Consider the following 23203-nt stretch of genomic DNA (forward strand, 5'->3'; position numbering starts at 1 on the left):
TACAGTTTGGAATGACAACCCAAGCTAACCTGGATACTTTTTTAATATATAAAAATACTGTGATTTTTTTTTGTTTGTTTTTATATCGATCTGTTCCCTTAGGAGATTTTTTGTCTTTAAGTGTAATTATACCATAAAATAGTATTATCTTTTACATTTAAACTATCTGAACATTCATATTTTTGCTCACATTCATCTTATAAAACAAAGTCTCCAGGTTAACAGGATACTAACATGGATTGTAATATTTATTTAAATAACTAATTTTTACTTCTTTTTTATTATTAAGTGAGCTGTTGTTTTAATTAGTTATTCATAAACTGAATGTCATGGTTTGGCACCATTTTATTTTAAGTGTCTTTTGCATTACTGGCAGTCAATTCTTTTCTGTCACTCAAACCTTAACTATTATGATATATTTATTAACATGCCCACTGAATGATGTAGGTCTGTAGCCATGATTGCTAAATAATTCATTACTGAGCAATGCTGGTCTGCCTAAGCATTTTCTTTAATGAAAAAAAGTTAAACTTAGTTAATTTGCCTCAAAGTTATTTATTTATTTATTTATTTATTTTTGGTGAAACGAAGAAGAATAAACATAAGTTCGTAAGTTCATACAATATTTCAGATTTTGAACTGCTTTTGATTTTCTGACAAAATGCTTTACTGTATCCATGGTTTATAATTGTGAGACATACTCGAGGTAACTCTCTGGCATGATGAGGATTGCTGCGTTTGGGTCAACTGTATGATAACGAGGTTGGATATATTTTTCTGATCTTTGATTGTTTTTTACTACTTTGTATAGCAGGATTTTAAATATTTTTGTTCCAGGGTTTGGAAGGATTTCTCCAATTAGATATTTTACATAATCCACAGTATCCACAGTTAACAATTTTAGTCAGAAACACTGATAGCTACAATTGAGTGGATTGGATTAGTAGTAGAAGTGTGTATAATCTTTCCTGTTTTTTGATTACTTCTTTACGAGATATATTACAATTTCCGCAAGCAAGATCATCTTGGATAATACTTCCACAAGCAAGATCATCTTGGATAATACTTTTGCCAACCACCTAAACTGACTATTTAATATTTTCTGGATGGAGATCTCTATATGCACTATTTAATGGATACACTAAGGGCAATATATTGTGGCTAGGTAGGCAACGTGAATTTAATTGTTGTTTATTACTTTTAGGTATGAACCATTGATGCGTTCACTGTGTACTGTGAGGACTTCATTTTATCATGTCCCCATAAATATGGATATTGCTGAACCAGTTTCATGTGTGGTTGCATAATTTATAGCTATTACCTTTGTTTTAGCTTCATTATTTTGTATCCTGAAAAGATATGAAACTGTCTCAAAATGTCCTGTTCTGGTTTTATCAGGTTTAAAATAATATCAGCTGCAAATGGAGCAAGTTTCTCTTGACTACCATAACAATTATATCCTTGAATTTGTAAGTACCTTATTTTCTATACCAATGGTTCTAAATGTAATGCAAACAAAAAGGGGAAAAGAGGACACCCTGCCTGCTTCCTCTGCTCAAGCAAAAATTGTCATTGAGGAACCCATTCATTTCAATTTTTGCCTCTGATCCTTCATATATCCTGTAAACCAAAAACAAGTGTGCAAACCGTGCAAACTTATAAAACCAATAAATTGGCATTTTAGAAACTGTTTCACAAGATGCCAGAGGAGGAGCTTGGGAAAGTTGTATAGAATACAACAAACTCCTCTGGCAACTCAGAATGGATGCTATACAAAAACTGGGTCTTGATGATTACATTTCAATTAACTGTGTTAAAAATGAGAGCAGCAAAACTATAATTTTTAATGTATATGTTGACTAGTTTAACAAGGTTGGCAACTTTTAACAATTTCATTTATTGTTTTAAAAGTTTTTTTGTACGTTTTTAAAGGACTTTTGCTTCCATACTTTTTTATGATACTTCTCTCCTTAAGAAGTAAAATGGCTAATTTAAATTAATTCAAAATAATTCAAAAGGTACAATAATGGGGTATTTAAAAGGGATGACTTTTAAATGGACTGTATTTCTGATGAAGTCCAAGTGGATGGATGAAAGAGCTTAACTCTTGTATTAACTCTTGTATTTTTCAGTAAAATTGTGAACTTCAGTGCCTGGAGCTTTGGACACTGTGGAGTTTTATTAATTTATTCCTCATATATCCTTCTAATCAAACTTAGAATTTTATCAGGGAATGCAAATGCTTCCATTGCCCTGCTCATAAATTCTCAAGTTACTCTGTCAAATGCTTTGTCTGCATCAAGATCCACCAATAACAGTGGTATATTCTTACATTCAGCTTCCCTCTGGATCATCAGTGTTTTGTTAATGTTGTCGAATGTTTGCTTCCCCTCCACAAAACCACATTAGTCCATATCTGTCATTTTTGCCATCACTTTTGCAATTTCTTTAGCCATTATAGACATAAAGGCATTATAGCCATGGTTTAGTATTGAAATGGGCCTGTATGAAGCTGGATCTGATGGATCTTTACCCTCTTAAGTATTGCAGTGGATATAAAAAGTGTGCTCACCTCTTCCTAAATGCCAGGTTTTTGTGATATAAAAAAATGACACCACAATAAATTATTTCAAAACTTTTCCCACCTTTAATGTGACCTATAACCTGTACAATTCAATAAAAAACAAGCAAATCTGTTTAGGGAAAAATATAAAAAATAAAAAAAATGTGCAATAAGCTGGTTGCATAAGTCTGCACACCCTTAAACTAATACTTTATTGAAGCACCTTTTGTACAGGTTATAGGTTACATTAAAGGTGGGAAAAGTTTTGAAATTATTTATTGTGGTCTCATTTTTTATATCCCAAAAAATCTGGCATGTTAACAGGGGTGTATACACTTTTTATATCCACTGTACATCTACCATCGCTTTCTTCCTGGATGTTGGTACTTCTCCTCTTCTTCTTAAAATACTGTTAAACAAAATCTTCCAGATCTTTTTTAGTTTTTTTCTCTCCTAGCTTCCAAGCTTACACATGAGTACCATCTATTCCTGGGGACTTCCCGTGGATTGGTTATATAGCACCATTTTTATCTCATCCCTTCCTATCCTAACTGTTAGTAATTGAGCCTCATCTACCTCTAACCTTGGCATATTTAATTCGTCCATAAATATTTCCATTTGTACCTTTACTTGATTTCTACATTTTTCTGCTTTATACGGACTTTAACAGAATTTCCAAAATATTTCTAATACCTCTACAGGATCTCTTGTTATCTTCCTTGTTATAGCTTCCTAAGCTTTTTTGCTCTAGGGTTATTGTCAAAAAACAGTTGCTTAATAGCAATCTTTCTAAACTCATGCATATTATTGAGGTAATCCCTTTTTTTCTGTTTAGCATTCTGCACTTGCTTCTCTTCTTGTTCTGTGGGAATCCCCCTATTTTACAATGCTTTAACAATTGTCAGTCCCTCTAAATAATTCTTGTTACTTCTTACCTGTATCTCCCTTTCTTTTATTTCTATCCTATTTTTAAACTCCACTTTAATTTTATCCCACTCCCTGGCTATATATTTCAGAAGAAGTTAATATCTTCTCTAACAGTTCCTGAATAATTTCCATTACCCATTCCTTAAATTCCACTCTTTAAAAGAGATAGGTGGGAAAGCTCCAATGTCTCATTTTTATTTCATTACCCTGTGTTTTTATTATTTTTCCAGTATTTTTGTTCATTTCTTAACCAATTGATTTGGTCTGTGTTAGGTCTCACAACCCTGGCCAGAAGGACAAGAGTAAGTATATGTAGGAGCATAGGAACAATAACAGGCCTGCAGTTACAGGGCCCATAAGTTATCTAGCCATATAGCATAGGAACAATACTAGGCCTGCAGTTACAGGGCCCATAAGTTACCTAGCCATGTAGCATAGGAACAATACTAGGCCTGCAGTTACAGTGCCCATATGTTACCTAGGCATATGCACCTTTAAAAAGATGGGTGTAAGACAGTTGGTCAAATTTTCCTATTATTAAAGGCATTGAAAAACTGGTGCAGATAACTTAAATGCATTTGATGAAACTGTACCAGCTTTTTGTCTTTACAAATTCACAGGAGAATGGAGTTTGGGGAACCTGCTCTTCTCCACTGTAGTGCCCTCTCAGAGATGGCATACATAAGTTGCAGGAGGTGTGGGGGTGCTGGAGAGCTTACCCTAATAGAAAAATAGTAGTTTTTAGTGTTTTTTTATTTGGCATTCATTGATCTGTGTTTTGAGCATACACGCTTGTTGAATTGTCAGTCGACGTTTAGAAGATGTGACCATTTAAAATATAATCAAATGGATACACTTGAAAGTTCTTGACACCCTTTACAAGCACATAGTAGTGCTCATATCCCTAACATGTAGGGCCAGACATGAGCTATCCTGTGCCTGGTGTGGACACCTGTGACTACAAGACCTTGGATTGCTTCTAAAACCATCTGTGGACCTACAAAACAGATATAAGTATATTTTTGCACTTGCTCTAACCATCTTAGTCCTATTTAACACTTCTGTGTTATAGTTCTTGATTTTGTTGAATTTATCATTGTTTTTCAGCCTGCACTTGTTAAAGAAATACCATCTGTTTGTTACTGTACTGCTCTTAGGTCACTAATATTTCCTAACCTCCTCTGATACCGCAGAAGCTGTTCTGATTTTGCCAAAGTTCTCCTAAGTTTACCAGAATATTTCTACGTTTTGCAAATTTTTTCTGTGTTTGTAGAAGTTCTACATTTGCACACTTTTTCTTTATATTTGTGAACATTTCTAAGGGGTTGTGAATTTATTTCCAAGGGTAGCACCACTGCAGGTTATCATATAGTATACTACTAAACACACTCACTTAGACCTTTAATTGACTCTCCCCTACCCCTTTGCATCTGTTTGGTATAATGGATAGGCGCTTCCCCTGCCATCTCTGTTTCTAGCCTGGTGGATATGGGCATCTTGAGGCACTGTAGTAACTGCCTCATGTTCACTGACAGCCATTTAATTTTAGAAAAGACAATCACAGTGTGTGAGAGATGTAGATACACAATGCCATTGGAAGCAAAGCTCTCACACACATATTAAATATGCAAACCAGGTTGTCAGCATTAATCCAAAACACTCACTACTAACACTAATGAGCAAGCAAATAGGCCCACATATGCTGAGGTACTCACTTGTAATCTATGCAAAACCTCCAAGACCTCCTAAAGGCATCTCAAAAAAGACAGCACCTCACATAACACTTAATGTTGAAAATCATAGTAGCCCTTCTTCCAAGCCTGTAAGGCAACACACCACACAAACACCAATTAACGAAACTTCAGCTGCTTAATCCAAAAACACAGAAGCGAACCAAAAGGAATGATAAATCCAGAGCGTTTAATTCGAAATAACAAATGGTAAAAACAATAAAATGTGAAGCGCTTTTCGTCTGGATTAGTATCCAGACTTCATCAGACAAACAGTACGTACTAGATAACTGCAAATTCAAATAGTTTACTCAATCTGCACTGACCAATCAGGTATGTTACAATGTAACAACCTGTTAAAGAAACAGACCCTAACATTCAAAAAGACTTCTATCTTTGTACCTTACATTTGTTTTACATAAAAACATTTCAATTTTGCGCATGTTTAAAAATAGTCAAGTTACATGCGTTACTTTTTATGCATATGTTGTGAAAGTAATGTATCATTATTCCGCTAAGTTTTCCTTCTTTTCAAACAATCCTATGGACAAATTTTTCAGTTCTCCTAATACTACGAATATAAAACATATACAGATAAGTAACATCCATAATGTGTTATACGTGTATATCTTAAATATGTAAATCTCTTTATTCCAAGAATATTCTTTTTTTCAAGAGATTTTACGTACAAATGTCATAATTTTTTCATTGCTGCATGTTTTATATACTGCAAGAATATATGAAGGTGGAAAACTATAAGGTTTCAATTTTACATATGTTTAAGAATAATCGAGTTCAGTACATTACTTTTTATGCATGTCTCTTAAAAATAGTGTACTATTTCTCCGCTTAATTTTCCTTCTTTTAAACAATCCTATGGACAAGTTTCGCAATTCTCCCAATATTGTTTGTATAATACATGTGTAAATAAATAGCATCCTTAATATGTAATACACATATATCTTAAATGTGAAGGTCTCGTTTCTCCGAGAGTATTCTTTTCTTACAAGGGATTTTAAGAATAAGTGTCACATTTTTTTCTGTGCTGCATTTGTTATGCACAGTTAAAATAATCGAAATATAAAAATATGAAAATGTAAAACAGATGTAAAGTCTCCGTGGTAAAACATTAGGTGTCATTGATTTATCGTAGTGACAAAGAACTTGCTAAATTCATTGTGTTGACTATATATCCTTAATAAAATTCATAAATTAATTTAAAAACTATTATTCTAAGGTTTTTTCTTTTTGGATTTAAATATTGTTGACTATTTCATTTGAACTATAACTAGATGTAAAGAACCAATGCTACAATAAGTGAGTGACTAATTGGTGAATTTTGAATGAATTTTATATATACAACAAGTAAAATGGATTACTTTTGTATCAATCAATTTATTAATTCTTATGAATATATTAGGTTTCATATCGTCATCTAGAACTTGCTAAATTCATTATGTTGACTATATATCCTTAATAAAATTCATAAATTAATTTAAAAACTATTATTCTAAGGTTTTTTTCCTTTTAGATTTAAATATTGTTTACTATTTCAGTTAAACTATAACTAGATGTAAGAAACCAATACTACAATAAGTGAATGACTAATTGGTGAATTTTAAATGAATTTTATATATACAACAAGTAAAATTGACTATTTTTGTATCAATCAGTTTATTAATTCTTATGAATATATTAAATTTCATATCGTTGTCTACTGTTTGTTATATTTAATGTCTAGTCCATTAAACAGAACAACAGGACTGTATATCCATAGTGATAACGTTCGAGTTAGATATATGTTAGACATTTAAATAAGTTAAAACTGAGATATATGTAACAGTTTAACTGTCAGACCAACAGTTGTAATCTGTTTATAAACACCTTGTTGTGGTTTCAACACTTGAAAAAAATGTGTTGCAATATTCTAGTTATAAACTGTCGAGTGCATCGTTAAAAACCAGTGTGTAATCAATAAATGTGTTGGATATGGATTCTACAATTACTTGTTACGTTGTAAGCACTTGTGTGATATTCAAAAGGGTTTGTAAATAGTTATATATGTTAAAAATAGTTTGTGGTTAATAACTTTAATTCTATAAAATTGTTTCTTATTTATAATGTTTTTACCTGTACTCATCAGTACTCCAAATATATATGTAATGGTGATATAAAGTGATATTATCACATGAAAAATGTATGTCGAAAACAAGTTGAAACAGAGATATGTGCAGGTCTAATTGTGCACGTGATTGGTGTAAAATGTCGGTAATTGTCGTGTTGTGTAACTAACCACAGTTATCAAGTGTTTACTGTATTCTAATTATTATTGTTTGAAACTACCGTTTATGGGACGTTGTATACTACATAAGTATACTAGGTCATGTCTTAAAATTGATCTTACATTTTTAGTTCCTTAACGGTCTTCAAAAAGGCATGTGGTTAAATGTATGTTTATTAAAAACCGCTGAGATAGACTAGTATGTGTTCCATACTAATTGTATGGATGTATTTTTCAATAAAAAATGGGTTTACTAATTTTTATTAGGTACCTCTCCATGGGTATGCTGTACCATTGTACCTTAATCATCCAGTTAGTATGTCTATCTCAGCAGACTTTTTAATTTGAATACACATGCTATGGAGCATGTTTCATTTAAACCTGGTTTTGTACATGCTCTCAATCGTAATTGCCAAATCAATTTGTTTCTCTCCAGTTCTAGTTTTATAAAATTTTCATTATAATATTTACCTCTTGTATTTTTCTTATTGATTTGACAAATAATCTTGAAGTTGAATTTATGCCCAGAATGTTGTTCACAATGTCTAGCTAGTGCGTTCCCACCTTTTTTCTTTTTTATTGCATATAGATGTTCATATATTCTGTCTCTTAAACGACGATCTGTTTTTCCAATATAAAAAGACGGGCATTGTGAACATTGGGCTAAATACACTATTGAACTGGAGTTACAATTGTAGGTATCTTTGATGGTAAATTTTTATTTTCTTATTGTGAACACATTTGAATCATCATAAATGCACAATATTTACATGAACCACATCTATGTGTACCCCCATTAGTTTTCTTGGTTTTACTTTTAGTTTCCAATAAATTTTTAATATTATGTCCCCTTCTATAAGTAATTATTGGACCCAGATCTAATTTGTTGGAAATGTCTTTGTCTATTGACAGGCAGAACCAGTATTTTCTCACTATTCATTGTATATCAGTAGCTTCTGGGCAGTATGTAAACGTAAAAGCCAATGAATAGTTTTTTCTTGTGTTTGAAATAATCTCTACAGTATTTCTGCCCTCTGTTGTAGTTGGTTCTACCCTGACTGTGTCACTAGTGATTTCAACGTATACACTTTCTTTTTGGTTCCTTGTACAGGTGTTTAAAATAGGTATATATATCCCTTTCTTTCTCTTTGTTGTAACTTCCTGAAAGATGTCCTCCAAAAAATGGGTAGGGTAACCTCTATGAGTAAACACACCACACAGCCAAACATTCTAGTTATTGGGGATTCCATTGTAAGACATACTGATGCCCCCTTACCAGGCTAAACAAGGAGAAGATCACAGCGAGCTGTCTGCCTGGAGCCAGGATCCACAAAATCACACATGGACTATCACAGTGAGCTGTCTGCCTGGAGCCAGGATCCACAAGATCACACATGCACTTAGGCCTTTAAACTACAAGTACCAATATGACACAGTCATAGGGCACTTGGGCATAAGCAACCTAAGACATACCACACTGGACTATATGAAGAGAGACATGATGTAGCTCTCTGAATATGTCTCCCAAGTGGGTACGAATCTATCCTTGAGTAGCATCCTACCTTCACCCATGATGATACAGTACCAGCAAAAAATGATTGATCTTAACAATTGACTTAGTTTCTGGTGTCAAAACAAGGGGATCCAATGTCTGTCAGACTGGGAAGACATGGTTAACAAACCATAATGTTTTGCCAGAGATGGTTTGCACTTGTCACCACTTGGCTTCTGGATACTGCCAAAAACTTTATCTATCCCCAGAGTGCCTGCTTTAGGCCATGCCAAGTTGTTAAACCTTCCAACATAACAAAAATCACTGATGACTACCTAAAGGTATTGCTGTTCAAAGCTAGTTTAAATAAAAAACTGTACTCCCTGAAAGCACTATTCACCCAGGAGAATGCAGACATAAGTGCAATCATGGAAAATATGGTTCAGAACCACGGAAAGCACCCTGGCTATCAAAGGCTGCAATGTCTTTCATACATTTCAATCCCTTTCAATTTAGGATAAAACAAAGGGAGTCTGTTCTCAATGTTCATAAAGGACAAGTACACTGCTATACTGGTCCAACAACATGACTTGCTTGAACTGCTCTATGCCCAACTAACCATAGGCACAACCCCCTGTCATACCCTTGCTAGCTACAGATCCCCTAACATGAATCTGGAAAACCACACCACCTACCGGAATCTTTTAAGATTTAGCCTAACACCATACTTATGGATGACTCCAACTACCTCCCCATAAACTGGGAGACTTATACGACCCATAATTCACTTGCTCAGAGGTTTTTGGACTTTAATGCAAACAACCTGAGGCAACTAGTTAGCTCCCCAACTAATGGTACAAATATCCTAGACCTAGTACTCACAACATGGGGGATGCTACTCTGTCCGGTGCATTTACTCCTCCCTTGTAAGATCTGACCACAAAATGATCTCCTTTAGTATTAAAACTAACCTAGAACCCCCATCAAACCCCAAACCTGTTAAGAACTTTGAGGCAAATTACCTGAAACTAAGTGACAGCTTTTTAAACTTCCAAGCCCTCCAAGCCCAGATAACACTGGGGCCTTCTCTGAGCTGTGCACAAAATCACTGTATAACCACTTTCATAGCTGCATAGAGGAGGCAGTACCTGTTTGGGTCAAACCTATGACTACTGTCAAAAATAAACCATCCTGGTAGACTGCATGCATAAACAGGCTGTTCAACAAAAGGAGAAAAATCCTCTCCAAAGCCAAGAAGGAACAGACAAAACAGTGCAAAAAGACACTCACTAGTCTAAACAAATTAGGGAGCTGGTCACATTGCCAAAGCAAATTATGAGGCAAAGATAGTCTCCCAGGTGAAAGATAACCATTTTGTTTTTTGTTTTAAGTATGTTCATAAGCTCAGGGGAAATGCTCAACAATGTGCTCTGACTTAATCATGAATGACAACACTAATGCCCAGCCTGAAACTACAGCAAACCTGCTGGCTGACAAGTTCAGTTCAAACTTCTCTTCCCATCACCTCCTGCCACACCAAAAGAAATACCAGCAACCATCCCCTACAGATTGTTATGAGGGAATAGGTATTTACTGTGCTCGCTAAAGCCAAAAACACAGACTCCATGGGTTCTGACAACATTCCAGGATACTTCGTAAATAGCTTAAAACAGAATCTGTCAGGGTCACTAGAAATCCCTTTTAACCACAGCATCCTGGTGGGTTTTATCCCAGAGGAATGGAGGAGTACAACAATCGTCCCTTTGCACAAGGGGGGGCCCATCAACTGACCCAGGGAACTACAGACCCATAAGCCTGACCAGTTGTATCTGCAAGGCCATGGAGAGGATTGTCATGGACCTGATAACTAATGGCATAGAAACTCTTCAAACACTGGACCAGACCCTATTTGGCTTTGTCAAAGGGAGGTCTTGCATGCTCAATCTGGTGGACTTCTTCAAGAAAGTCACCAGGGTCATGGATGATGGTAAAATGGTACACACCACTTAGCTACACCTGGCCAAAACATTTGACACAATCCCTCACTTGGGGTTCATAGATAAACGTACTGAGTTAGGCATAAACCCATACATTGTCAGATGGGTAGCGAACTGGTTCACTGACAGACCACATCCTGTCCAGATAGGTGAATCCACTTCCGATAAGAAACCTGTTACTAGTGGTGTCCCACGGGGCTCAGTGTTGAGACCCCTCCTGTTTGGTATATACTGCTCTGAAGTGAAGGCCAGGGTTGGCTGCCTCTGGCTTACTAAGTTCACCTATGACTATAAGCTAGGAACAATTACTGAATTCCCAAATGATGTTGATATCCTACAGACAGGCCTAAAAATGACAAAACAGCTGGTGCCAAAACCATGGTCTGAGACTAAATGCTAAAAAATGCATAATCTTACCGTTTGGTAAATCAGATATCCCTACAAGTTATAGTATTGATAGCACACCCCTAAAAGTAGAGCCAGTGGTGAGGGGCCTAGGAACACAGATAGATAGTAACCTAAACTTTGACCACCAGGTAGCTACAGTAGTGAGGAAATTCTTCTTTGTGGCTCAACTTCTAAGTAAAGGCATGATATCAAGATCAAAGGAAGTCATATTGCCATTGTACTTGTCCCTCATCAGGCCCATAATCAACTACAGTGTTCCCTTCTGCATGTACCTAACTAGGCACTTACCTCAACTGGAATGGCCCCAGAGGTTTCTCACTAAATTAAATACAAAGCATAAGATGCGTGTCTTATGCAGACAGAGTAAAGGCTCTATCCCTTTACTCTGTCTCATATTGTTTATTGAGAGGAGATTTATACCTGACCTACAACACATTCTCTGATCCAGTCCTTATGGAAATGTTACATATTTGCAAGAAAAATTATGCAAAGGTTACATGTTTTGATGACCTGAGCCTTATTTGCAACTCTAACAGAACTTGCTGGGGAGACAGATTCATATCCCAAAGGCTACCTCGTCTATGTAGTAAATTTCTCATCTTTGTAAAACAAAGCGTGTGCCTAACTCTCTTCAAAAAGAATTTGTATAAATGGATAAGGAACTATAAATTCATTCCTGGGGTACTTCCCAGGTCCCTTATGGATAGAGGCAGTCTGTACAATGATTCAGGGCTCCAACACCTAAAGACCCACTACCCTGGTACTACCCCATCCCATATCTGGGGAATTAAGATGTAATATTGTCAAATCCTGGTTATATTGGCTAAACTTGTAAAGCCAGTTGTGCCATTAGCCTAGTAATCATCTGTGAACCTATGAACCTATAACTCTGGTGTAAATTTGTACGTACTCATCCAGTCATCAAAACTAGTCTTAAAGGCAGAGGCAAAGAAGGGCTTTGCTTGATGTGTTGTGTTAACTTATTCCATAGGTTGGGAATACATTGAGTTAGTAACCTATCCCTCAACTGAGACTTGTTTATTTTTAAATGATGGTCATCTGCCAAATGGAACCACCAACCCCCCCCCCCAAAAAATCCACTACTGTCCACTCACTCCCATACCCCCATCTAACTCTTCTAGTGTCCAAGTCAGGGCTTCATCCCTGTGTGTCACAGAACCATGGTACAATTTATGTTTTAATGTTTTAAATACTTAATTTTTGCATTAATTATAAAGTAAATAGTGTACCTCACCCCTTGAGCGGCTCAGTGTGCCTTTCATCAGTGCTACTTCACATTGCTGAAGGTAGTGGTTCATTGAACACAGAAATATTGTACAAAGACACTTTTTGCTCAGAGAATACATTAGTTCCCTAATATTTGAGAACCAGGGTTCTGAATAGAGGCCAGTTTGTGAATTTATGTTTCTCACTTAGCAGAGGAGTGAAAACTCAAATGACTCCAGTAACCAATTTCAAACACTCCCTTCTGAATCCCAGCCTGAATCAATTAACTCCACCCACCACATCACTGTGGTAAACATGCAACTATGATACGAAAGTACATGTTCTAAAAACAGGTGCTTCATCTAAAGGCTGAATAGCCGGTTATAGTTTCAAGACTACAGGAGATGCCCAAGATATACTGGTAGAATAATGCATGAGTGGATTGAGTCCAATGTGAGCAGGTCCAGGTTGGATAAAAGGGATATGGAGATGATATGTTCTTCAAGTAAGATGACAGGGAGTAGCTGAAGCCAGAACCAGTCAATGCACCTACATAATTATTCAGACAAATGTTTTTAGCTTTCTTCATGCACACCGGCCAAGGACACTAAGGCAATAAGTAAAATTCTATGTAGTCTAATCTGTCTGCAACCCCAGACCAGTGGCCATTACTGCATCTGACCAACAGTGTGCATAAGTAAATAAAGTGTACTGATGTTTATAGACGTGATTGATTACATTTAGTAAGGCCCCATGGTGTAGCCATAGTATGCCAAGTGAAAAATCTATGACAAGTTTAGAAATCCAGATTTCTTGTCTAACAGCAAAGAGATTGCAGTACAGTGCATTGATTTGCTAATGAAAAATTATATCTTTAAAGGGCAGCAGTGATCAGAGAAAGGAAAACATTTTTTTTAGTTCGTCCCTTTGGGGACCACTGATGCTCTTGGATGATCATTTCAAATTGTTAGTATTATTTTCTTATGTGTTTTACTCCAAAATGTACTTGGGGTAGATGTTCTGAAAGAATTTTGTTTTGTTTTCAGCCAAGACTGTTGTTTCCCACCATGCATTCTGTGTTTCTATGGTTAATTGTTTTATTTTCTTTGTGGTTGTTTCATTGTATTCTTTTCATTAAATTAGAATAACATTATCCTGTATTAATGCTTTCTTTGAGTATCTCTGAAAGCCGTAGTAAATCCTTTAAATGACTCCCTCTGATTTTGATAAGTTGCAAGCTCTTAAACTAAGGTGTAAGATCCTTTTAATTTATTTAACCCAAAAACTGTTCAAATTAATTCCTAGCTCCACAGCACTGACAAACGAATTTTTGAAAAGGGGTCACTGGTCTTGTGGGAGTAACAAAAGAAAGAAAACCACCATGAAAAACTTCTCCAAAGCTAACTTTGGGCTTCTAAGAACAGAGGTGGCTAACTTCACAGCACCCATGCAAATGGACAATAGTTCCATGACCGCCAAATCATATACCAATGCACTGTACAAACATGTACACAAATGCATGGATCTTGCCATACCCAATAGAACCAAGATGCTTTCCTCCAAAAAAGGAAGCCAATCTGGTGGTCCCCTGCCATAAACAAACTCTACAACACAAGGAGGAAACTGATGCAGAATAAGGTGAAATCCCAAGACTGGAAAAACTCCCTTATCAGCCTCAACAAAACGTTGAGATCCCTCATCAAATCCTCTAAACTTAACTATGAAAACAGAATTGTAGCAGATAGTAAAGACAACCACAAGGCCTTCTATTGTTATGTAAAGAATCTCCATGGCAATACCCAGATTTGCTCTGAGCTACTGCACAATGGTACCGCCTATACTGAGCCAACAGATATTGCCAATATACTGGCTGACAGGTTCAGTGCCAATGTTACCCCTCTCACCCCCCCCAAAGGACCAATCACAATACCAGTAGATTGCCAGGTACCCAGTATTACTGCTGCACAGGTTTAAACAGCATTGTCCAAGGCCAAGAATACAGCTTCTGTGGGACCTGACAATATCTCTGACTGTGTTCTACATGAACTACAGAGTGAACTGGCACCTCACCTGTGTGCCCTGTCCAATCACAGCCTCACCTCAGGCTTTGTCCCTACTGAATGGCACACTGCTATACTCATCCCTCTCCACAAAGGAGGAGCAACTACAGACCCTAGGAACTATCGCCCCATTAGCCTGACAAGTCTGATATGCAAAGCTATGGAATGCGTCATCATGGGCCTAATAAACAAGGATATAAGGAATCTTCAAACTCTGGATCTCATACAGTTTGGTTTTGTGAAGGGTAAGTCATGCCTGCTTAACTTGGTCGACTTCTTTGAGTCAGTCACCAGAGCTGTGGACAAAGGCAAGGTGGTTCATACAGCCTACCTTGATCTGGCCAAGGCCTTTGATACCATTCCCCATTCAGGAATCATAGAAAAACCCACTAAGCTAAGCATCAACCCCTATATCATTAGATGGGTTGCAAACTGGCTCACAGATAGAACCCACAGTGTGAAAGTAGCTGACTCCAAGTCAGACTGCCGACCAGTCACAAGTGGAGTCCGACAGGGATCAGTCCTGGGTCTTCTTCTGTTTGGTATCTACTTCTCAGAAGTCCAGGCCAACACAAAAGGACTCTGGCTGACAAAATTCATAGATGATAGCAAGTTGGGAGCCATTATTAACTCCCCAAGTGATGTTGGCATCCTACAGAAAGGCCTCACTGAGACCAACGACTGGTGTCAGAACCATGGCCTTAACCTCAATGCCAAAAAATGTGTCATCATCCCCTTTGGGAAAACCCCATTTCCCATGAATTACCACATCAATGGTAGTCTACTGAACATAGAAGGCATTATAAGAGATCTGGGAACACAGGTTGACAGCAACCTCGCTTTTAACCACCACACTGCCACTGATGGTCAGAAAGTCCTTCTATGCGGCACATCTCATTACTAAGGATTTTGCATCCAGGAAGAAAGAAGTCATTGTCTCCCTCTACTCTTCCCTCATTAGGCCAATCATTGAGTACAATGCCCCATTTGGCGTGTAACTCACTAGACACCTGCAACAACTGGAGAGACCACAAAAGTACCTCATAAAAGGATCCTAGGCCTTAAACACTTGTCCTGTATGGACAGACTCAAAAAACTCCAACTATTCCCTGTCTCATATTGCCTACTTAGAGGCGATCTCTGCTTGACTTACAAAGCCATGTCTGACCAAGCTCTGTTAGAAATGCTACATCTAAAGAAATCCCAATCCCTCTGCACCATACACTCCAGAGACCTCAACCTCATTACCACAATCAACAGAACATGCTGCAGGGACAGGTTCATAACCCGGAGACTGCCCATGCTATGGAACAGACTTCCCATACATGTCAAACAGAGCATCTCGCTGGCCCTCTTCAAGAGAAATTTTGAGGAGTGGATGGGAAATAGAAAATTCACCCCGGGGATCACTCCAGTGGCTCTACTCAACAGAGGCACTGGAAACTAAGGTCAGGTGGCACGATGCCAGGGTAATCCTATGGGTTAGGTTTGTAAAGGCTCCAGGGCCATTAGCCTAATACACAGCTATGAACTTATGAAAAATGGATGATAGACAGATATATAGATAGACAGATACAGGCAGACAGATAAAAAGAAAGATGGATAGATAACTGGGGATGATGGACTCAAATGGCCAGTGTCATCTTGTGCATCCTGATGCACAGGGAGTTGGCATGGCCTGCCACACTGGCAACACCTGCTGGAGATCAAAAAACAAATAGGCAGCTGGATGTAGAAAATGCAGGTTTATTTAGAAAAGTAGCCTTAAAACCAGTAGTACAGAATTTCATCCTGCCAACAGTACCGGAACTTCATCAGATAAATAAAAAAACCCAGTACGCACACTTAAATAAAAAGAAAGCCGATCAAAAAATTCAATTAAAATACACACCTCTTCTTAAAGACCAATCAGTAACAAGCCTCATGACACACCCCCAGTACACAGTCTTCACTCACAAAGCAACTTGTTTCAAATTTACTTACACAATGTAGCAAAACATGGTTCACTGAAACATTTTGTGTTCTATTCAAAGTAACATGTTGCAAATGTGCCTAGCATCTATCTCAAGCAAGCTTTTAATTTTAACAGACATGCCAGAGATTCTGCTTCGTTTAAACCTGGCCAGATATGTGCCCCAAGTCGGATTTGCCAGCAGAGTTAATTTTTTTCAAGCAGGAGCGGCCATGCTCCACCTCTACCTGTGATTTGCAGCGAATCCAACACAATAAATTTAAAATAATGTTCATTATAAGCATTAATGTGTCTGGCCAATGCAGTTGTCATTTTATTGTTACGGATGTTACATAAATGTTCGCTAATTCTACATTTAAGCTTGCGCTCTGTCTTGCCCACATAGAAACATGGGCAGGACTGACACAGAGCACAATACACTACTTTGTAGAATTGCAATCATTTTTACCATACACAATGATGTTTGTGTTGTTTATACATACTTGTCCATCTAGAATATGTTTACACAAAGTGCATGCACCACATTTTCTCATATGTCCTGCATTTTTATTTATTTTACTGTGCTCTATTAGCTGCTTAAAGTTACAACCTCTTCTGTAAACTATAACAGGTCTGTCCCCCATTTATTCTCTAATGAAACTGTCATTCATTAAAACCTTCCAATTCTTTGCTAAAATGTCTTTTAAAACTTTACTATCAGAGCAAATGGTAGTTATAAAAGCTCTGTTAAAATTCCCAACCACATTAAAGTTGCTTGTCTCTAAATTAAAAACTCCATCATTACCATTGACAGTAAATTCATTAGACATTGTCAAGTGGGGAAGGGCATTATTAAGTAAAGATGTTGTTTTTCATTCGGTTTTTCCCGGTTAGGGGTTGCCACAGCGGAACTCCGGTCTGCTAATGATTGGCAGTCGATTTTTAGGGTGACGAGGTGCCAGCCCGATGCCCAACCTTCAACAAAGGCATGCCCATTCACGCATGTCTTGTGAACACCACTTGACCGTGGGGAGGACATGCATACTCCACACAAAAGGCGCTCCAGCCAAGAATCGAACGGGAGAACCTCTTGCTGTGAGGTGACAATGCTACGGCTGCACCACTGCGATTGTACCATTATTAAGTAAAGGTATAAAATGCCCAATTTCTCTTTTATGCCGTACTTCATTAAGAAGCTCATTTACTAACCACATGGGATAGACTCTATTAATGAACATATTTTTCATTAGTTCACATTCTTCCTGAAATCTGTCCCATTTAGTAGTCGTACGGGCCGCTCACATCAGCTGACCCTTCACAATGGCTTGTTTCTGGGCAAAAGGGTGATTGCTTTCAAAGTGCAAATATGTGTTAGAAAAAGTTGGTTTGTGAAATATTTCAGCAGTAAAACACCCATTTCCACATCCTTCTTAACCAACACATCTAAATAGGAAATTTGGTCCTGACTATAAGTGTGAGTAAAACAAAGGAAACCAGTAGTGTGATTAATGAACTCAATAAACAATTGTATAGCATCTACAGACCCTGACCAAAGAATAAAGATATCATCCTGAAGACGAAGGTATAAATCACAATTGGAAAAATGTGTGGAGGAAAATAAGAACGCGTGTTCCCACATTAACATCACAATGTTAGCAATGAGGAGGAAGCAACGGTTTCAATAAATAATCAATGTGATGAGAGACTACTTCCTAATGGTGTTTCAGAATATATGTGAACTGGATATTAGAAATGTATGTAATTCTGGCCCTAGGAAGCCTAGTGTGAATAATCTAGCCTATAATGAAAAACAAGTGTTAGATTTTTTGAAAGGAATATGTTTGAATGTTTGCAGAAACACACATCTGCATTGATTCGTGGGATTTTTTTCAAAAGGCTTAATGGTGTAGGATATAATGATAAACGTGATAATTACAATTGACATAAAAGATTTATACACATTTATACCACATACTATTAGAGAAGAGTGGTTTTGCGAATATCTGACCTTCAAAGGTCTTGAGCAGGAAACGATTAACACTTATGAGCTCTTACTAGACCTAGTGTTAAAATCGTATTTTATTTGGTTTGAGAAAAAGCTTTATCTCCAGAAAGAAGGCATAGCCATGAGTTCTTGTTGTGAGGGCTTGTATGCTAACATTGTGATGTTAATGTGGGAACACGAGTTCTTATTTTCCTCCACACATTTTTCCAATTGTGATTTATACCTTTGTCTTCAGGATGATATCTTTATTCTTTGGTCAGGGTCTGTAGATGCTATACAATTGTTTATTGAGTTCATTAATCACACAACTGATTTCCTTTGTTTACTCACACTTATAGTCAGGACCAAATTTCCTATTTAGATGTGTTGGTTAAGAAGGATGTGGAAATGGGTGTTTTACTGCTGAAATATTTCGCAAATCAACTTTTTCTAACACATATTTGCACTTTGAAAGCAATCACCCTTTTGCCCAGAAACGAGCCATTGTGAAGGGCCAGCTGGTGTGACTAAATGGGACAGATTTCAGAAAGAATGTGAACTAATGAAAAATATGTTCATTGATAGAATTTATCCCATGTGGTTAGTAAATGAGCTTCTTAGTTAAGTATGGCATAAAAGAGAAATTGGACATTTTACACCTTTACTTAATAATGCCCTTCCCCACTTGACAATGTCTAATCAGTTTACTGCCAGGGCTAATGATGGAGTTTTAATTTAGAGACAAGTAACTTTAATGGGGTTGGGAATTTTAATAGAGTTTTTATAACTACCTTTTGTACTGATAGTAAAGTTTTAAAAGTAATTTTAACAAAGAATTGGAAGGTTTTAATGAATGACAGTTTCATTAGAGAATTAATGGGGGAGAGACCTGTTATAGTTTACAGAAAAGGTTGTAACTTTAAGCAACTAACAGAGCGTAGTAAAATAAATAGAAATGCAGGACATATGAGAAAATGTGGCCCGTGCACTTTGTGTAAACATATTCTAGATGTTGGGCAAGTATGTATAAACAGCACAAACATCATTGTTTATGGTAAAAATTGTTGCAATTCTACAAAAGTAGTGTATTGTGCTCTGTGTCAGTCCTGCCCATGTTTCTATGTGGACAAGAGAGAGCGCAAGCTTAAATGTAGAATTAGTGAACATTTATGTGACATCCGTAACAATAAAATAACAAATGCATTGGCCATACACATTAATCCTTATAATGAACATTATTTTAAATTATTCCCTGCAAATCACAGGTAGTAGTGGAGCATGGCCGCTCCTGCTTGAAAAAGCTGAACTCTGCTGGCAAATCCGACTTGGTGTACATATAAAGGCAGATCATGCCTTTTAAACTTGGTTGACTTTTTCGAAACAGTCACCAAAGCCATTGATGAGGGAAAGGCAGTCCATACAGCCTACCTCGATCTGGCTAAGGCCTTCGATACAATACCCCACTCGGGTATCATTGAAAAACTCATCAGCTTAAATGTTAACCCATACATCACAAGATGGGTTGCAAACTGGCTGAGTGACAGAACCCACAGGGTCAGAGTTGCTGGCGCCATGTCAGACTCAAAGCCTGTCACAAGTGGTGTCCCACAGGGCTCAGTCCTGGGCCCACTCTTGTTTGGCATCTACTTTTCCAGTACAAGCAAACACAGGAGGGTTATGGCTGACAAAGTTTGCAGATGACTGCAAACTGGGCGCCATAGTAGAAAACACATCTGACACAGATATCCTTCAGAAGGGTCTCACAGAAGCGGATAACTGGTGCCAGAGCCACGGCCTAAAGTTAAATGCCAAAAATGCATAGTCATACCCTTCGGGAAAAACAAGGTTACCCCTAGCTACCAAATAGGTGGCAATCCACTGAGCACAGAAGAAGTTATCAGGGACCTGGGGACCCAGGTTGATAGTAGTCTGTCATTCGACACCCATGTAGCTAAAGTAGTTAGGAAGACCTTCTACATTGCCCACCTTATCATGAAGGGATTCTCATCTAGATCAAGGGAGGTCATAGTCTCCCTTTACTCATCACTCATCAGACCAATGATTGAGTACAATGCCCCATTCGGAATGTATCTGACCCGACACTTGCAGCAGCTGGAGAGGCCACAAAGTTCCTCACCAAAAGGATAAAGGGTCTCAAAATCTATCCTATGCTGCCCGACTGAAAGAACTCCAGCTCTATTCAGTCGCTTACGCTGCTCATAGGTGACCTTTGCCTAACATACAAGGCCATGTCAAACCCAGATTTGATGAATATGCTTCACCTCAAAAATCTAGATCCATCAGAGCCACAAGGGCAGGAGACTTAAACCTCGACACGGCTATTAATAGGGCGTGCTGGAGGGATAGATTCATCACCCAAAGACTCCCTATGCTGTGGAACAAAATCCCGGTACATGTGAGGCAGAGCACCTCGCTGGCCTTGTTCAAGAGAAATCTTGACCAATGGATGGGAGATCGCAGATATACCCCAGGGATTACCTCAGTGTCACTGCTCGACAGAGGCACAGCAAAATAATGGGTATAGTTCCCCATACTAAAGGGGTGGCGTAAGCCACAAAACGATGGGCTAGGCTTGTAAATGCCCTCGGGCAGATAGCCTAGTATGAACCTATGAACCTATATTTGGCCAGGTTTAAATGAAGCAGAATCTCTGGCATGTCTGTTAAAATGAAAAGCTTGCCTGAGATAGATGCTAGTCATATTTGCAACATGTTACTTTGAACAAAACACAAAATGTTTCAATGAACCATGTTTTGCTACATTGTGTACGTAAATTTGAAACAAGTTGCTTTGTGAGTGAAGACTGTGTACTGGGGGTGTGTCATGAGGCTAGTTACTGATTGGTCTCTAAGAAGAGGTGTGTATTTTAATTGAATTTTTGATTGGTTTTCTTTTTATTTAAGGCTGCGTATTGGTTCTTTGAGTTTATCTGATGAAGTTCTGGTATTGTTGGCAGGAGAAAATCCTGTACTACTGGTTTTAAGGATAATTTACTAAATAAACCTGCATTTTCTACATCCAGCTGCATATTTGTTTTTTGATTGAGAACACCTGCTGAAGAGCAAATGGTCATCTGTGGCATAGGCCAGGATAAGCTTGGTTTGTTAAACAGCACGTATACCTCAGAGTTATTGCAAAACATATATGTTGGTAAAATAAAAGGTTTTACACCTCATTGTTTTCCAGTGTCTTTCTGTTTTCTGTTTGTGGCCCAATTTGGCATTTCTAATTTTTTTTCAGTTGTGGTGTCATGCTAGTAATGCAGGTTTCCTACTGTGCCATATCTGGAGTTAAAACAGGCATTTGATATTATACATCATGATAAACTTATGAACAACCTTCCAGCTCTTCAAATAAATATATTTATTAAGTGGATTAGCTAATGGTTAGCAAATTTTACATTTAGAGTTTCTACCTGAGGCTTTCTTCATGGTAGAACCAATATGTAATAGAGTACCACATAGCCTTGTTTTGGGATAATTTCTGTTTATTTTTTTCTGAACTTTCTCTTAAAGTCAGGACACTACATTTGCCAGTAACTTGATTTTTTTTTCTCTTTCCAGCTTCCAGTGCTGACCTTGTGAGTGTGAAGAGTGAGGAAGAAAACATGTTTTTAGTGAACACATATAGGACAAATTGGCAGGGTCCTGAAGAAGTTTGGCTTGGCATGTTTTATGATACAGACAGTAAGTTTTACATTTCTTAATAAAACATAATTTGTAATTTATAGTGAGTGTCTATGTAGATATGTGTATACAGCAGGACATACATTGTAACAGTTTGTGACCAATTTTACCCATTCTCCTTCTATTTGTTATAGTTATGCAAAGTGATGGTATTTCCTGAGCTGGAAAAAAACAAAGGTTCTGAAATTACACTGTCTGTAACACTATAAATAGGAGAGGAGGTACTGCTTTATAGCATACCAGTAAAGCAAGGAAAAGTATATAATAAGCAGAAAAATCAAAGGTAATTATCTGGAAGGTGTTGACAGAAGTGTCAGTTATAGAACCAGAAGTTTCTATTACCATGCCACATAGAGATGCACCGTGCCCTTAAAAAAGATCAAGATAGGCAGATTTGTTAACAGTTTTCCATTCAGTAGTATGGTATGGGATTGACTTACTGTTCCTTTTCAGTTAAAGTAAACAGTAAGTTAGTGTTCAAATAAAAGTGAGGATCTTTCTGTGGTGAAGTCCTGGACTGGAAGCAAAACATAAGGAGAGTGTAATATTAAGAAGTGATCTACAAAAAAATATAAATAAATAAAACAAAAAAAGCAGTTAAATTTTATGCAAATCAATGCCGTAATCCCTTAATGCCCCTTTTAAAAATAATGTAGGAACTTAACATGAAGATTTCACTACGCAGCTGGTCAGTGCTTGATTTGGAGACATAGGGTGATGAGGAGGGAAACGCATAAGTGCGTTAATAAATTGCAGTGTCATATCTTAAAAACTGGTTAAAATGAGCTTGCAAATCACCTCATTAGATACACAGCTTTAGTGAACTCAATACCGTGGATTAGACAGTTTGGATATCCAAATTCACAGCTGACAGGT

General features: G+C 37.3%; 1 protein-coding gene across 1 annotated transcript in view; it reads left to right on the forward strand.

Moving 5' to 3' along the window:
• Window positions 1-23203, forward strand: part of CD302 (CD302 molecule) — a 223786-nt gene that overhangs the window by 132734 nt on the left and 67849 nt on the right. Inside the window, exon 3 of the mRNA XM_044074745.1 lies at window positions 22205-22327. Within this exon, the coding sequence (XP_043930680.1) occupies window positions 22205-22327 (123 nt within the window). The remainder of the gene's footprint in view (window positions 1-22204; window positions 22328-23203) is intronic.

This window comes from Protopterus annectens, chromosome 6.part0 (assembly GCF_019279795.1).
Source record: "Protopterus annectens isolate FY-2018-M chromosome 6.part0, PAN1.0, whole genome shotgun sequence".
NCBI lineage: Eukaryota > Metazoa > Chordata > Ceratodontiformes > Protopteridae > Protopterus > Protopterus annectens.